General features: G+C 41.2%; 1 protein-coding gene across 1 annotated transcript in view; it reads left to right on the forward strand.

Annotated features, from left to right (window-relative positions):
- The window catches only part of LOC125884964 (sodium/potassium-transporting ATPase subunit alpha-1), a 35,191-nt gene extending 17,501 nt beyond the window's left edge, over positions 1–17,690 (forward strand). The window contains exons 3-23 of the mRNA XM_049570300.1: positions 386–445; positions 3,057–3,158; positions 3,328–3,429; positions 3,771–3,884; positions 4,323–4,457; positions 5,223–5,340; positions 5,516–5,784; positions 5,866–6,174; positions 8,675–8,809; positions 9,158–9,353; positions 9,457–9,632; positions 9,858–9,994; positions 10,159–10,309; positions 12,142–12,310; positions 12,441–12,595; positions 12,717–12,840; positions 14,743–14,888; positions 14,984–15,114; positions 16,703–16,804; positions 16,951–17,042; positions 17,304–17,690. Of these exons, the coding sequence (XP_049426257.1) occupies positions 386–445; positions 3,057–3,158; positions 3,328–3,429; positions 3,771–3,884; positions 4,323–4,457; positions 5,223–5,340; positions 5,516–5,784; positions 5,866–6,174; positions 8,675–8,809; positions 9,158–9,353; positions 9,457–9,632; positions 9,858–9,994; positions 10,159–10,309; positions 12,142–12,310; positions 12,441–12,595; positions 12,717–12,840; positions 14,743–14,888; positions 14,984–15,114; positions 16,703–16,804; positions 16,951–17,042; positions 17,304–17,332 (2,952 nt within the window). The 3' untranslated portion in view covers positions 17,333–17,690. The remainder of the gene's footprint in view (positions 1–385; positions 446–3,056; positions 3,159–3,327; positions 3,430–3,770; positions 3,885–4,322; positions 4,458–5,222; positions 5,341–5,515; positions 5,785–5,865; positions 6,175–8,674; positions 8,810–9,157; positions 9,354–9,456; positions 9,633–9,857; positions 9,995–10,158; positions 10,310–12,141; positions 12,311–12,440; positions 12,596–12,716; positions 12,841–14,742; positions 14,889–14,983; positions 15,115–16,702; positions 16,805–16,950; positions 17,043–17,303) is intronic.
- Positions 17,691–18,391: the final 701 nt, after the last annotated feature.

Consider the following 18,391-nt stretch of genomic DNA (forward strand, 5'->3'; position numbering starts at 1 on the left):
TGTAATTTTTAAGCTTGTCTCCTTAAAAACGTTGTCCTCCATACATACCCCTCTCTTCTCACTTCATCCCTTACCTGCCATCTTCCTTCTGCTCTTCTCTCACTCATTTCTCCTACCCTTCCTTTTCTTCCTCACTTTCTTCTTACCTCCCTGGTGTCTTTTGTTGGCTCCTCATCCATTCATTCCTTTTTCCCACCTGTGAATGTCTCTCGGTCATTGTCGTTGCTCTGCCTCTGAGAGGCAGTCATTTAAAAATGAAAGGTCAGCACACAATGTATTGTAAATGTCACTGGCTCTTGGCATATTGAACACACACATGCGTACAGTAAATGCAAACATAAACACTGGACTGACATCACCTCCTTTTCTCTGTGTGTCCTCGCAGGATGATCACAAGCTGACCCTCGATGAGCTCAATCGCAAATATGGAACAGACCTCAACAACGTGAGTGAGATGAAGAGGAGAGTGTGCTGCATTATGTGTGGCTACTTTTGAGTGTGTCTCACCTTCAGCTAGAAGTCTCAATGAGATGTAATTTTGACAGCCAGTGTTCATTTGGAAAAGAGCATTTCTATCAAAGTGTCTCCTTTTATCATGGAGATCAGATAAATATCAAGTATCTGGCTGCCATTTGCCATTAACCTCCATTTTTCTCTTGAGTCTGTCAGTTGATATTCAAAGATGGATATAACAGAGGACCCTGTTTAAAGTGGGGAGAGATCTTTCCTCACATCATGAAGGAAATGTCATGGAGGATGTGATCAGCCACTACAGGCTTTCTAGACAAAGAGCGTTGATACGAGAGAGAGTGGGAGAGAAAGATGAGGAGGGGGAGGGTTGCATGGAACAGGAGGATTGATTTTCTTTACTGATCTCAATATTTAGCTTTAGAGGTGGTGGTAGGTGGATTTTGTTACCTTTTGGACAGAGCCAGGCTTGCTTACGTTTCCCCCTATTTCCAGTTTCTGTGCTAAGCTAAAAGGCTATAGCTTCATATTCACCGTAGAAATATGAAAGTTGTATTGATCTTATCTATATCTCAGCAAGAATCAAATAAAATACTTTACAAATTTTCAAAAATACCTTTAAATGTGTACAGTGAAGAATATTTTCCAAAAATATTGATCACAAGTTTCAGAAACCACCTTTTACTTTATTTCCAGATTAGAAATCAATGATTTCAGTGTTTTGCAGAATGCTCCACTGTCTTTAAGACATGCCTCCAACCCCCCACCACATTCAATCACACACTCCAACTAGCCCTCTCCACTCATGCAAATGTGCTCCTGATCATGCAGGAAAGATCAAGGAGAATCGTTAATCAGTGCCTCTAAACTGGGGTCCCTGAGCCCTGCATGTGTGTGTGCGTGCATGTGTTACGCAGCAGTTGTAAATAATTTATCAGCTGCAGAAGCCCCTGTGCCCTGATTTCATTTGATCCTATTTGCCTCCTCCCTTCTCTCCTGTAACATCCTCTTCTACCTTCCTCCTCTCCTTCTTCCTCTTCCTTCTGTTTTCTTCCTTCTCCTACCTGCCGATGGAGGAAATGGCCCTGTTTTTCTGTTGATGCTGGGTTGCTAGGCAACTAGTAGCACCTACAGTGCCCCCCCTGGACTTAAGATATGTGTCAGTGAGTTTTTTGTGTACATGTGTCTGGAAAACAATAATGACGTGCTTAAGTTATAGTGGTATTTACAAATAGTTTTAAATGTATCTGACTTCCTACATGTCATCAGTAGGGTTGGGCAATATGTTTAAATTTTACAGGTTGAGCAGTTATAGCTTGACCAAGCCCTTTAATTGGACTCCTGTCCCTGTCCCAGTATGCAGGCACGGGAGGGGAATCGATTTATTGACCTAAGTATGTCCGTCTCTGCTACGATAGGTGGCGATATGCCCCCTTTCAGCTTGTTAGTATTGGACCTCTTTCTGGTTGACCTATTACGTCACAGACCAAACAGTCACCAAACAAGTTAGCTACCGTTAGCTAGTGGAAAACTGGTACCATGGCTGTACAGTTTGTCCGTCCAAAATTGCATGGCTCTGGATGTAGATTTTGCCATGTTGTTACCGGCTTCTTCTTCTGATATGCATTTATTGCTTCAAAACTTTTGGGTCAAAATCCGGGTTGGGAACTGTGGAGCATGCTCAGAGTGCCTCAGTCAGTTTGGGTCTGATTGACTGTATACACGCAGGAGTAATTCGACTCCCAATTACATTCTGGGTATGTTAGTCCAACTTTGAGAAATTCAATTTAGTATGATTTCAGTCAGACTAACATGTTAACATGTGTTTTAAAAATCCAGTTTCAGTCGGACGAACACAATAAAAGTACTGTCTGCCCTTTACCTGTATTTCCTTATTTTGTGTTTATTTTGCTGTGTTCAGGATGTTTTTGACATGTAGCCACAGGCCAGTAACAGTGCTTAGGTGAAGTCGGAACTGTATAAAAAGAAAGTTCAGAGAATTGCGGACATAGCACCAAAAAAATCACAACCATAGCGAGGTGAAATGCCAAGCGGACAAAGCTTATTCCAAGATCGCTTTTGCGAACAGTAACCGACATTTCCTGCATAGTATACCTTTAACTCAACGTAAAACGCACGTCATTCAAACTCGACAGAACCAAATAAAACTCACCAAAACGGTCATAGTCCAACAATCACCAGCTTGGCTTGGTTGAAATAAATTCTTGCTTCACAGAGTTAGATGTGAAAATATTCTGGCTGTACAGGCTGCTTTTCCACTGTCTCGCTGTGCCAGTGCTGGCTTCTTTGAGTTACCCATGTAAGCTTGCTAAACAAGAACCCATCACTGAGAAGTCACACACAGCCAGACCTACCTCCACACTTTGTTTTTGCGCCGATCAGCAGCTTTCAAAATAAACTGACAAAAATTGCCCAAAAAACAACTGGTGGTGTACTCAGCCAGTCACAGATACAGTAGTTCTTCCAGGTGCCCCACCCTAGTCAACACATGACACTTGGGGCACCTGGCCATGAATCTTAAGTCTTATCACCTATCGTAACTGAATCTGTTTCTTCTCTCACTTCAGGGTTTGACTAGTGCGAAGGCTGCTGAGATTCTGGCTCGTGATGGGCCCAATGCCCTCACTCCTCCTCCCACCACCCCAGAATGGGTCAAATTCTGCAAGCAGGTAACATCAGCTCCATTGTAAATTGCACGTCAACTGTCTTTATGGTACAGGATCGTCATGACCATTAGCAGCGTTCTTCCTCTTGATGCCACAGTTTCCCAGTTTACAAGTTTCCACAAATTGAGAAGGCGCTTATTTAAAAGGTCACTCTTGTTCTGTTTCCCTGTAGATGTTTGGCGGTTTCTCCATGCTTCTGTGGACCGGTGCCATCCTTTGTTTCCTGGCCTATGGTATCCAGGCTGCAATGGAGGATGAGCCCGCTAATGATAATGTGAGAAAAGGTCCTTGTAGTGTATGTAGTGTCTTGATGTGACAGTCGTAGCTGGATGAGGATAGCAGATTACAAGCTATCAAGCTAATTTCACACAATGTTGATTTTGTTTTTATGAGGGCAAAGCAGGTTTTATGATGCATGAAGTCTGTTGGTGCTATGAAGTGAGTAATTTGTTGATTAATGTATTGAAATATAGTCATTATCAGGGAATAACTGTACAGAAAACAGCAATAAGCACAAACCAGCAGATGATGTAGAAATTGTTTACATTTATCCCCCCCAGTTAGACGTAAACTTCATTATACCTCATGTAAATGTAATATTTTTGGCGTTCGCAGTTGTACCTGGGTGTCGTGCTTTCTGCTGTCGTCATCATCACTGGCTGCTTCTCCTACTACCAAGAGGCCAAGAGCTCCAAGATTATGGACTCCTTCAAGAACCTGGTCCCACAGGTGCCCCTCACACTTTAAACCTTTATTTTTTTCATCTATTCATCTCTGTTTAGTTTGATTCCTCTAACTGCATCAATGTTTGATCCCTGACTGTTTTGTACATATTCATAAATATACTCAGCTTACAACAAATTAACACTGTAACACTGAAACCTCTGCTTTGAAAAAACCTCTGTATTGTCACCATGTCAACTCATGATTTAGTATGTTAATTTAAGGTCTTATCCACTTTGCAGTACAAAAACAATCGAGTCCTCTTGACACACAAATCTCATTAGCCCTATTAAATAATTCGGAGGTTAATTATGAAAATCATTTTCATCATTATGAAAAAAAATGAGCTCTGCATGCAGCTAAAACAGATCGAAAATAAAGCCGTCAGTCTGCCTCTCTCCTCTGTCTTACATAAGTGTGTCTCTGCCATGTCTCGTCTTGTAGCAAGCCCTGGTGGTCCGTGACGGTGAGAAGAAAAACCTCAATGCCGAAGAGGTGGTGGTCGGTGATTTAGTGGAGGTGAAAGGTGGTGACAGGATCCCTGCTGATCTGAGAATCATCTCTGCCCACGGCTGCAAGGTGGGTACTCCGACACTGAGTCTATGTGAGACTTATATTTGAGGAACAATTTCTCCATTTGTAATTTCAGTCTGCTGCTGTATTTTCCTTGGCACTTGAAATTAGTAATATTTGTTTGCGCCTTGAACGTCTAGAAGTTTGTACTTCTGTTTGAAATAGAAAAGCTTACCCTCATATAACCTCAGCAAACTGCTAGATGTGAGCAATTACCAACTATGTTGTTTCAAATAATGTCAAGAAACTTTTTGTTCATATCTCTGATATTTAAATATCAGACAGTGCCTCGTGAGTGCGAAGTAAAGCTCAAGACACCATATTTCCCACTTAGACTTTTCCTTTGCAGTCACTACTTTGATAGATGGACTCGCGCTTTTTCACATGACTAGTCGTAGTGTTATTATGGGGACAAAAAACAAGTCTGTGACCCATTTTGGGCCCTAAACTAAACTCAACACCCAAGAGCAACACTTGACCCAATTATTCCCAATGCTCTTCCATCCACCTCTGCATCATTCATTGTTATATCTCATCACCTGCCTCTGCATCATCTCGCTGTTGCTCCATTATGGGCCCATTTGACCTGAATCTGCCATCAGCCCCTCAGTAGCTGTTTTAACCACAGAGAAAACATTGCAGGAGAAAGTTTGTTTTCCTCCCTGAGAAAGGAACTTTGTGGCAGCCATGTTCTCCTCTCTTGCCTAAGGTGGATGTAGCCATGTTGTTTTTCTTTCTTCCATCAATCACAGCCTGTGTTTCCTTTCTTAGGTGGACAACTCCTCTCTGACTGGCGAATCAGAGCCCCAGACTCGTACTCCTGACTTCTCCAATGAGAACCCACTGGAGACCAGGAACATTGCTTTTTTCTCCACCAACTGTGTTGAAGGTACGACAACAGGATACATCAAAGCTGTTCAGAGACAGTGCTACGTGCATTAGTACTTCAGACACTCTGTAGTGAATCAGACACCCTGTTTACCACCTTGACATGTTTGAGTGATTGGATAAACAGGTTACAAGATGTTTGCTGTATTTAAAAAAAAAAATCATCCTTGTGACAGGAACTGCCCGTGGTATCGTGATCAGCACTGGAGACCGCACCGTCATGGGTCGTATTGCCACGCTAGCCTCTGGCCTCGAAGTTGGACGAACCCCCATCTCCATTGAGATCGAGCATTTCATTCACATCATCACCGGCGTGGCTGTCTTCCTTGGTGTTTCCTTCTTCATCCTCTCCCTCATCCTCGGATACAGCTGGCTTGAGGCCGTCATCTTCCTCATCGGTATCATTGTCGCCAACGTGCCAGAAGGTCTCCTGGCTACTGTCACTGTGAGTCCTGGTGTTTCTTGTGCATTTGTCTTAACTAGTGGCGACTCAATTGCTAACTGACCCAATCAATCCCATCTCTAGGTGTGTCTGACTTTGACTGCTAAGCGTATGGCTAAGAAGAACTGCCTGGTGAAGAATTTGGAAGCTGTAGAGACCCTGGGCTCCACTTCCACCATCTGCTCTGACAAGACTGGCACCCTGACCCAGAACAGGATGACCGTGGCCCACATGTGGTTTGACAACCAGATCCACGAGGCCGACACCACAGAGAACCAGAGCGGGACCTCTTTCGACAGGAGCTCGGCCACCTGGTTTGCCTTGGCCAGGATTGCCGGACTCTGCAACCGCGCTGTCTTCCTGGCAGAGCAGAGCAACGTACCCATCCTGAAGGTAGGTGTTTTTACCCTACTGACCCCTTATGTTTCTCTTTTTTTGTTTACTTGAATAAATAATTCCAAATATTAAGGCTTCTTTGAGACAACAACCCACAGAAGAGATTTTTTTTTCACATGAATTGTGTAACATTATCAGGGACATAATTAGCCCTTTGAACTAAAAACAGAAGTCTGCATTATCTTTTATCCTTTGCTCAACAACAAGAAAGCTTTTTCTGTTGTTCTAGGTCTTAAACTTGTGTGCTCATTATGTGGGCAGGATTTAGAAGTCCTGTACTGTCTGCTGACTCATTTTCCAAGTTGAATGTGCCCTTTTTTAAACAGTTTGAAAATTATTGCAGAAATAAACAAGTGTTCCTCTTCCCTATTGTTCTTTTTTTCCTGAAATTGGCTTCATTTATTCAAATCTGATGAAGGACAAGAGAGTGAAACGTGATATTTAACAAAGTCATAAAAACTGCCACACCTTATTTTACACCTGTAAAATGTTTACACAAACAGTGTTTACCACTCAGGCCAACAGGTTTGTTTTCCAGCTTATAACACTCTCCCTGGAGTGAGCACACACATTTTGCAACCACATAATTATCCCAAACCCCACCCCCAAAAACACACACTGAAACACACACACAGATGTATGAAAGTCTCTTGGCACCTGCACTTTCCTTTGAGGCCAGTCTCTGGTTTCCACCCTGTGTTAATAACCTGTTAACGTATGTATGTGTATCTGTGTGTGTTAATCACCTGTAAATGTCTGGCTGGCATCACAGCTCTAATTACCACTCATTTTCTCTCACTGCTCATTATCTTTGGCTGGACCGCAGCAAAGTGGAGCCAGCTCTGTAAACGTCAGAGTCTGTCCCTGATTTACTGAGTGACTGATGAAGTTACAGCATTGTTTGGTTGAGTGTTGGAGTTTCCTCATTGGTGATTGCTTTTTCAAAATGAATAGGTGTTTTCCACTGGCAATGCTTTGCCACTTTAACTCAGAGGGTTTAACACTTATTTAATTCCCTCTGTTTGACAAGTATTTGAAATTATTGTAGTATGAATCCTCCTTATGTTCTGATGCTTCTGCTCTTGTTTGTCCTGATACATTTTAGTTTTTGTATTATGCTGTTAATGCAAATTTAATCTCTATAAACAGATATCTGCATTTGTATACAGAATCTGCAGGCAGATTCTACAGAGATTTGGGTATCACAGTGTTTCCATTTATAGTCCCTTGGTAGTCGGAGTAGTATTGACTCATTACGTCTGAGCAGGCTTTGGTTGCATGCAGGTAAACAGGCTGTCTTGAGAGCAAAATAAAGAATGCATGGGCCGAAATGCAATCCTGGGACCCATTGCCTATTGTCTGATGTTGATTTAGCTTTTTATCAATCTCGGAACTCATCACATATCATCTAATAATGATTCAGCGTTTTATCAGTCTCTGAACCCAATGGCTATTGTCTGATGTTTATTTAGCTTCTCATCAATTTTGGAACCCATCGCCTACCATCTGACATTGATTTAGCCTTTTGTCAATCTTGGATTACACTGGCTATCGTCTGATCTATATTTAGCTTTTTTTCAATTTTGGAACCCATCGAGTATTATCTGACATTGATTTTGTTTTTTATTAATCTTGGAACCCATCGGCTACCAGTCTGATGATAATAAAGGCTCTGGGGGCAACCACCAATATTCCGGTAGATGTGGTGTAGCCAGTTGGTATCCGAGCTAAGACTTTAAATTTCGTGTGCCGGTCATTTAATCCCCTTAAACAGATGACTTCATATTAATGCAGATACATTAAAAAAACAGCCAATGTAAAGCCAAACTGTAGCTACTACAGTAGTAGCAGAAATTGCATTTACCTGCCTCTCAAATGTAATTGGTCAATAATACTTGGACTACAAACAGAAACCAGAACAATTCTGATACCAAAATCTTGTTCTGTTGAAATTAGCTTGTTATAGTAGGCGTCAATGCTCAACTCCAGCACCATTCTCGGGTCTCAAGTTGCTAACTGTACTGTTAACAATGACATGGCATGGAAAAGGCAATCTTGGCCCTGAAATTCATTATCTGGATATCCACTGGCTACATCGGAACCCTGAAAATTTTGTCTGTTGCCTCAAAAGGCTAAACTGTCATCAGACCTGTAGCTGATGTGTTCTGATATTGATGCAAACTCAGTACTTCGTGTATCCATTTCAACAAGGCTTTTATTGTGCATTTTATTTGTGGATCCATGTTCTGGAAAATTCTGTAACGTGTACATTCTCGTCAAATGTAGCTTCTGCCATCTGTGGTACTTCTATATTACTACAAAGTACAGTTTGGCTCAGACATTAACACACATACACCCACAGTAATTGAAATAAGACAATAACACTTTAGATGAGTAATTGGGAACAACAAAGTGTTGAAAGAAGCAAGATGTTATTGTTGAATTTAATGCCCATGTCCATGATTAATGTTCTTCACTCTCCGTCTTCCTCCACTAGAGAGATGTGGCTGGTGACGCCTCTGAGTCAGCTCTGCTGAAATGTATTGAGCTGTGCTGCGGATCAGTTGCAGAGATGAGAGAGAAAAATGTAAAAATTGCTGAGATCCCGTTCAACTCTACTAATAAGTACCAGGTATGGATCAAGGAGCTGGCTTGTGGTGAAACCAATGTTGTTGCTCTTGCAGAGATAAAAATGTCCACCACATTTTTCTAAATGTTTTTTTACATTAACTTAACAAGGTAAAAATGATCTTTGTATGAGACCTTTCGATTAAAGTTTTTGTGTAAATTTAGTAACTTTATATTTTTATTTATTTATTTATGTATTTTTTGCTAATTGTTGAAATGGATTACCCTTAGAGAATGTGTCCCTTTATTCCCTCATAAGTTTTATGGAAAAGCGTAAAGGTTATAAAAGCCATAAAAATAGTCAGTTTGCTCAAACTGACCTTTTTAATTTTTTTCTCATGTGTGCTCTTAGCTTTCCATTCACAAAAATGGCTCATCTGACCAAGAGTCCAAGCATCTGCTGGTGATGAAAGGTGCACCAGAGAGAATTTTGGACCGCTGCTCCACCATTATGATGCAAGGCAAAGAGCAGCCCCTGGACGATGAGATGAAAGACGCTTTCCAGAATGCCTACCTGGAACTGGGAGGTCTGGGAGAGAGAGTATTGGGTAAGGATCGACAGCTGCTGGAACTGAGACGAATAAAGTGATTAACAGAGCAGAAACTCAAATGATTACTCTGAAAATCATCCTAAAATGCTTCTTGTTCTAGGTTTCTGCCATTACATCCTCCCTGATGAGCAGTTTGCAGAGGGCTTTGTTTTTGACACTGAGGAGGTGAACTTCCCCACTGAGAACCTGTGCTTCATTGGCCTCATGTCCATGATCGACCCTCCTCGTGCTGCTGTGCCCGATGCTGTGGGCAAATGCAGGAGTGCTGGAATCAAGGTAAAGCCCATATTCAAATCAAAATTACTTATTTAGTTAACATGAAGCTATTTCAGGCAGCCTACTCACGTGGAATGTTTAAATATGAATACACAATATGTGCAGTTGTATGCCCTCCAAGTGGCCTAATTAATAATAAATCTCTCCTTCATCCTTGTGGAACAGTGTAGTGGAAAAATTAGAGTATAATCCTCAGGCTTGATAAAAGTGTTCCCCTTGTCATAGGTCATCATGGTGACAGGTGATCATCCAATCACAGCTAAGGCCATTGCTAAGGGTGTGGGCATCATCTCTGAAGGCAACGAGACTGTTGAGGACATTGCTGCGCGTCTGAACATCCCAATCAATGAAGTCAACCCAAGGTACTGACTATACTAAGTGCATTTGCTCTAGTTATTAAAGAAATGTATCTGGAGTGCCCCTAGGTCACGTCCTGGGCTCTATTCGGTTCTAAATGTACCGCATGGTTTCCAACCCAAGGCTTTAGATATACGCAGGTAACCTAATGACTTTGTATTCTCTCCAGAGATGCCAAGGCCTGTGTAGTCCATGGTGGAGACCTGAAAGATCTGTCCGCAGAGCAGCTTGACGACATCCTGAAGTACCACACTGAGATTGTTTTTGCCAGAACCTCCCCGCAGCAGAAACTGATCATTGTGGAGGGCTGCCAGAGACAGGTAGAAACCAAATAAATGAGCAGGTGTTTGTGTGTCAGGGTGAAGATTTTTCTGCTCTGATGAGCCTCTGCAGTGTTTGCCAAACTGTAAAACAGGGGTACAAACACAGCATGTGCCTATGTGCTATTATGTAAATTCATGAGTGAATATTTGATATGCCTATCCTCTAATGCTTCTTTATGATTATTGCTTTGGTCTGATGACTAAGTTGGCAGAATAATCAAGCATAACATCTGTCAAGCTGTGACCCTGCATGAATATTCATCAGTGTATCAGTAGGCAGAGTGAACTCTCACATGTGAGTTTAAGAGTCAGAAGCAAAAGAAAAAGGGAAAAAATGACGAGTGATAATAAAACAAGACAAGATAAAAACAAGACAAAAATAACATAGAATAAGATTAAAATACAGGCAATATAAAATCTATACACTACATTCGCCTTCCACTTATACAGATATTCTATGGTCATGGTTGATAGCTGCACAGGATAATTGTAACACGCATATTGTGTGTCGTATTTACAAGAAAAATATAAAAACATATTTTGGCAGCGCAGGTTTACTGCGGGCACTCTGGCTTCCTACCGCAACCCAACGACATGCAGGTTAGGTTAGGTTGGTTAAAATACAATATGCATATATCAAATACATATTTTAGAACACATACACACCATATCAATGTAATGATGATAATAACAGCAATAATAATAATAATGATAATATAGCATATATAATATGTATAAATATGTAAGAGTCTGAATAAATGGAGGATATATATATTTATATATATGTGTATATACATAACCAATTATAACCACTAGTTTAATTGAAGTCAGTGTAGTACTCTTCCTCTCCAGAACCAATTTACATAATGCATTCCAGTGCGCCCCATGTGCTTCCTAGAGGAGTCGGAGGGGGATTGATGATGACTTCTATTGACATTTTATCCTATGAGCCCAGTAACTTCAATTCAGTTCAGTTCCTCAGCCACAGTCTTGTTCAAGCCATTTGCAGTGCAGCATAGATACAGCTGATGTCTTGTCATGGTCAGCAAGCTTGTAAATACTGGGAAAGCACCGTTGTTATACTCATATGAGAGACACTGTTACATTTACTATAGATTTGATTAACTTACCATAATATCATGTTTGAGTGAATTCCATGCACGTTTTCCAGGCAGTTTAGCAGCTGTAAGATGACTCAATGCCATTAACTTATGTTTTGATGATGCACTGTGATGTCACACAGGGATTTGCAGCCCCAAGAATTATACGTACTTGGAGGCTCAGAACTTTTTATCCAATGGCTGCACAATTTAACATAGTTTGGATTAAGAGTTGGCAAGTTATTTTTTCTTTAAAGGAAATTCCTCATACACCATCAGCACGCAACACATCCCGATTCTCTTCAAATTTCTGCCCAGAATAAAAGCCCTGTGTCTCCTTCACTTTTATCACATTTGTCTGTACTGTCAGATAAAGCAGAATTGCCCTGAAACCTTCCGCAAACAGGCTTTTCTTTCACACAAAAAGAAATTATTCCATGTGACGCAGTGCATGTTAAGAAAAATGGGAATGTCACTCAACAACAAGAATGGTGACTTTTCTCTGAAAAGGAAGTGACACCTGTTACCTCAGTCGAAATGTTTTTTTATGCACACGCAAATCAATTTGACTTCTCCTCTCAACTGAAGTCAAACATTTGCTTGTCAGAGAGTATGTGACATCCTTTGCTCCTCTTCATCTTCATTTTTATTTAACTTTTCTCCTCTCTTTCTAAGTGTAATTTCCACACCCAAACATTAATATTTCCCTCAATGCTTCTCTCTCTGCAGGGAGCCATTGTGGCTGTGACAGGTGATGGTGTGAACGACTCTCCCGCTCTGAAGAAGGCTGACATCGGTGTCGCCATGGGTATCGCTGGATCTGACGTCTCCAAGCAGGCCGCTGACATGATCCTGCTGGACGACAACTTTGCCTCCATTGTTACTGGAGTGGAAGAAGGTTTGCACGTAACAGAATACTTTAAAGCTGTTTGAGCTGAAGGACTTTAAATTTGAATGTTCGTATTTAGCTGGAGGATTAGAAATGAATAAAACAATGACTGTAGGCTCTTGTGTGATGATCTCATCAGGCCGTCTGATCTTTGACAACTTGAAGAAGTCCATCGCCTACACTCTGACTAGTAACATCCCTGAGATCACCCCCTTCCTCCTCTTCATCATCGCCAACATCCCTCTGCCCCTGGGAACCGTCACCATCCTCTGTATTGATCTGGGAACCGACATGGTAAAGATGCAGTTTAGCGATATCCACAACGGGTTTTGTGCACCACATTTTATATTCTTAGCTCTGTGATTTGTGAAAAAAGTCAGTGTCAACTTGCTCATTGCTGTGTCCTGTGTCCCAGGTCCCTGCCATCTCCCTGGCTTATGAAGCAGCTGAGAGTGACATCATGAAGAGACAGCCCAGAAACCCCAAAACAGATAAACTGGTGAACGAGAGGCTTATCAGTATAGCCTATGGACAGATCGGTAAACAGATGTTTTGATTATAAGTTTATCAAGTACACAGCTGATATCAAACCAGAACGAGGAGTTTGTTATGTAGGGCTCCTTGGTAGATTTTTTTGTGGAAAGGCTGCTCAGTATCTGGGTGGTCCAAGATAACTAGAAGAGTGGCAAGCACCCGAAATAGGCTTATACTGATAGAGACCGTGTGTGTTTGTGTGTTTGAGTGATGACAGACCAGTGCCTCTGGCTTTTGATTTTCCCCTCTTCAGTAATGAAGCCAAGAATAGGTTTGACCCTCCTGAACTTCTTGTACTGCCTTATAAGACCAATCTTGTTGTTGTCGAGACAGATTTTGCTCAAAGTTTTGATGGGAATATATTTTTGTTGATATTGCTGTTGCCCCTCTTCCCTTCCTATTACAAAGTTTTCTTGTTAAAAGGAGCTGACAGCATATTAATTGTCGCAATAAGGTCATGTCACTCGCTATAATAAAGGAATGACATTTTGTCCAGCCTGTACTTTTGAATTTAAATATTTTTTAGGGTTTGGATTAAAGAGTAACTTCTGTATTTTTTTAACCTGGACTCAATATTCCCCTTTTTTTTGTCTGAGTGACTGATGGGAACAAGATTTTTTTTAATTGGTGGAGCCCTGAGATAGAGCGCTGTAGCTGGCAGGTTGCAATGTAATCACTCAGGGCAAATATGTGCCATCAATTTACGTCCACTGAAAGTGCTTGTTTTTGCACTGACAGGCTCAGGTTATGATTAGTAGTGCCCAAACACACTATGGAAAGGATCCCCACAGAGATAAACTCTTTTTGTTCAAGAGTAAGATCCTTTTTGTTTCAGCAACAGCCCTGAAATGGCTTTTGTCAAATCCACCAGACTCCATTGAAATTAGCAGTAATTTTAGCATGCATAGACCCAGCATATTTTCACAATTGACTGGATGAATAAAGGGTTTATTTCAACCAAACCAGAGTTGGTGATTGCTAGAATAGTGGCAAGACAAACCGGGATGACTTATGTGAATTTTATTTTGTTTCTCTCGACTTTGAACTAAGCGTGTTTTGTGGTGACTAAATTGTTGTTTTTTTATATGGAGTCTGGTAGGTTTAGCAGTGGCAATCTCAGGGCTGTTTCTGGTTAAACAAAAGGATGTTACTCCAACAAAAAAGGTTTCTCTGTAGGGATCCTTTCCGTAATGTTGTCAGACACTTGCAATAATGATATGAGGCTGGCAAAAACAAGCACTTTAAGTAGACATAAATTGATGGTGTGAACATGCTCCTAGTGGCTACCCTGCTGCTCAATACTGAATCAATTTCAAAAATTGTGGTACCCATTAGTCACTTAGACACATTGGAAAAAAAATGTTCAGGTTAAAAAATACCAAACTCACCCTTGAAGGGATACTAAAGTGCCTTTACCCTCTTGATACAACTGTCTTTTTGACAGATGTTTACTATTATGTATCTGTGCATCTTGCCAAACATTTAAAATAATCAAATTATCTTTCATTCATATTGCAACAATTTCAGCATTTAATCGTTTTAATTTTGATTAAGGCTCTAATTCCTCAAAAGACAGCCTAATATCATTTATTTATTTATTTATTTATTTACTCAGTTATTCAGCAGATCACACATGGTTTAGTGTTCAAAATCCCCCAGAAGACTGATTAATCAAATTTACTGACTCAGCCGTTTGCTTTCTCATTCATCGTATTTCCCCCAAAAGACCACAGGTCCTATTTGTTTGCTTAATCATTTATTGATTCCTGGTTTAATTTCTAAATTGACTAATTAACTGAATCAATTTATTCAGTCAAGTGCTCAAAAGACAAACTGTTTCAGCCATTAATCAAAAGATTATATCAGACTGATTCTGTGACTGACTCAATCCCATCTCTTTCCTGCAGGTATGATCCAGGCGCTCGCAGGTTTCTTCACCTATTTTGTGATCTTGGCTGAAAATGGCTTCCTACCGTCCACCCTGCTGGGCATCAGAGTGAACTGGGACAATAAATACATCAATGATCTGGAGGACAGCTATGGACAGCAGTGGGTCAGTAGCGGTTATTTCACAGACACACAGGTAAAGGGTAAAGTTTGGCCATCACCACCTGGTTTAAACTGTTTGTGATGTGTGCTTCCTGTCAGACTTACGAGCAGAGGAAGATTGTGGAATTCACCTGCCACACGGCCTTCTTTGTCAGCATCGTCATTGTCCAGTGGGCCGATCTGATCATCTGTAAGACTAGGAGGAACTCTGTCTTCCAACAGGGCATGAAGTGAGTACAAAACATAGACTGTATATTATCATGAAGCCTTGAGCCTGACATTTTGGCCATTGTCATCTTGGATATTTGGAGCCAGAAGTGATCATATTTGGAGGAGAAGATGGAGCTAACCCTAATACTAGCTGCTAGCTTGGTTAGTGCGGCGCATTTACAGCTATGATTGAAGGCCTTTGCACACCAAGTCTGTTTTTGGGGGATTTTTTTCATTCCATCAAATCAAAAAAAAAAAAACAACAAAAAAAAAACCCTGCATGTGTAATGAAGTGACTCCACCCCATCCAGTCCGTGACCTTAAAGTAACACAGAGGAGAACTCAAACACCGAGCCAACTGAGCAACTTGAGCAGCTTGTGCCAAAGAGAAATGCCATGGCTGTCGTCGTTGTGGAGGTATCTCGCAGGTTACGACCCTCTTAAGGCATTTGATGGATGCGAAAACACAGAAAATGGAACCTGTTGTGGAAACTTAAATGACGGGTGAACGTTTTGGAGTCCGTTTGCAAACAGGATTGACACAACATAAGGTTGTATTTATTTTTAAATATATAACAGTGTTGGACAAAAAATGGACTTGGTGTGCAATAACCTTACCTCTGATAATGCTAATGCTAATTTTTGCTAGCAGAAAACTGGCTTAAAACCATTACCATCAAACTCCTCAAAGGGACTTTTAGTACAAACAAATGCTGAACAAGACTTTTTTAGATGACCAAAATGTTACACTTAATGTTCATGGACTTGGAGCACACTAAAATCGTGACAGCATTCTATGCCTATATTCTTTGAATCTGGGGTTATGCCGTGGTTACATTGCCTAACCAGTGTTTTCGCAACTTGTCAGGGTGGCATCTACTTGTCACTCACAGCAGCCACACACTGTCTAACTTTAGGCCTTAATAACAACTAAACGGGTCAGTACAGAAAAAATTCAGCCCATACGGTTGTCACAAACGTAGAAATTAGCTAAAGAGACAAAAAAAAAGTTTTTATACCAGGCTGCAAAGACATTTATTTCTGCTGTAAGGTTAGGTATTTTAAGAGGGGAGTCCATGGGCATAGACTTGCTCTTGGAGCCAGCCTCAAGTGGCCATTCGAGGAACTGCAGTTCCTGGCACTTCTGTGATGGCTTTACTTTTCAGCCCCTGAGGTTGCTGCTTGGTAAAAAAATACCCAGCATATATTTAAAGTACATTACTCGTCCAACTCTGAACTGTTCAAGTCTGAGTTGTGGAGATTTCATCAGAAAATACAAAGTTTGCTCTCTCCAGCTGCCATCTTGGATGTCATGCCTTCTGTTCCATATTTTATTATTTTTCTAGCTGCTGTGCTTTTCCAGGAAGCACTCTAGATAACCTTGGTGTTTATGTTGGGCTTTAAACTACATGAAGTGTATTTAGACATTTCAGACTGTGGTTTGTGTCAGTGCCTTGGCTCAGTGTCAGCTGCTTGAAATCCAAGGACTTAGATGATGAAGTTTATAAAAATTGTTGCTATTTTCAGGCAGTCGAATTGGTTTGTTTGGGTCTCAGGTTTCATTTTCTCCAAACAGTGAGTCTTTAATTGCTCCCCTGTGTGTCTCAGGAACAAGATCCTGATCTTTGGGCTGTTCGAGGAGACTGCCCTGGCCGCCTTCCTCTCTTACTGCCCGGGCATGGACATCGCCCTCAGAATGTACCCTCTCAAGTAAGCACAAAAACTCATCTCACCATCCACCAGTAAGCTGTATACACATGTATCTGACTCTGTAATCTTGCTCACACCACCTACCACATGTTGCTCATCCTGGCCAAGGGCGCTGGATCTCATTTCTTCATGTGTGTGTTTTTCAGGCCCAACTGGTGGTTCTGCGCCTTCCCCTACTCCCTGCTCATCTTTATCTATGATGAAATCCGTAAGCTGATCCTCAGACGCAGCCCAGGAGGTGAGTCCAGGATCCATGCTTTTATTTTCCTACTTCTCTTCCCCCCGCTCTGTTGTTTTTCTGCACATCTTTACCCCTTTCTCCATCTCTTCTCCCCATTTTGCTCTTGTTTTTCTTCTCCAGAGGGAGGTGGAGAAACTGAAGTGTTCTTCTATCTCTTTGTATGCTTTTAATGAAGTATAAAGGTCAAATATACCCAATCGACCCAAGAAGTTGCCTCTAAATCCAGTATTTGTTTGTTTTCTCTCCCTGTGTATCCAGGTTGGGTGGAACGGGAGACCTACTATTAAAGACCCGTCAGCCTGTCAGTCCAGTCAGCTCGCATCTTCTCCTCCACTCCCGTCTTTGCATGAATATTGTCTTGCTGCTCGGAATAAAATTTTAACCTCTGTGGAAAAAAAAAAAAAAATTGGAACGTGTTTTTATATTAGGGAATGCTTGATACTACTATTAGACAAATACTGAGATGGAACGTGCTGATGATGATGCTGATGATGATGTTGATAAATGATAATGCTAATAATGACATGAACACTGAACATTTGACATGACTATGCGTGCCTTGTTTCTGAAACAGGACCAATTTTATACATGTTTTTAACAGTTATAAACGTTAAATAAAAATGCGCTCGAGTCAGGTCCCACAAACGTTTCCTGTGCTCATTTATCGTGTGTGTGTGTGTGTGTGTGTGCGTGTGTGTGTGTGTGGGTGTGTGTGTGTGTGTGTGTGTGTGTGTGTGTGTGTGTGTGTGTGTGTGTGTGTGTCCTGTAACTGTAGATTTTGTTATCCCTGTTTTGCTGGGAGATAAATCTTGATGTGTGTTTTCCCACCTTTCTTCTCAGCGTGTGGGATGACCATAATTAGAGTTAAAGGTGGAGTCAGCGATTCTGGAGAAAGGTTGTTGACAATGTGCGGTGGAGTCCAGCACGTTAGCATGTGCCAGATTTACTCTCCATCTCTCTCCCACTGCCTTTCTATTTACACATCTATTGCCTTTCTCCTGTTCTGTGCACTAGCACACACGCCCCCTGTGGCGAATTGGCTGGAAGAGTTTGTCACCCACAGAGTTACTTAAGCTTAAAGGAGCAGCGTGTAAGATTTAGGGGGATTCAGAGGCAGCTAGTGGTGAGTACTGCAGATTGCAACCAGCTGAAACTTCTCCAGGTTAGAATTCATTTAGTGTGCATTGTTAAGGAGGTTTTTACTGGGAGCTGAATTATTTTCAGAGGTCTCTCCATAACAAATGCACCAGATGATTTAAACTTGTAAAAACACTGAATAAAGCAGCTTTACTCATAAAAATCACCCACTCTCTATGTAGATATAAACAACTTATTCTATGGTAAAG

This window comes from Epinephelus fuscoguttatus, linkage group LG24 (assembly GCF_011397635.1).
Source record: "Epinephelus fuscoguttatus linkage group LG24, E.fuscoguttatus.final_Chr_v1".
Classification (NCBI taxonomy): Eukaryota; Metazoa; Chordata; class Actinopteri; order Perciformes; family Serranidae; genus Epinephelus; species Epinephelus fuscoguttatus.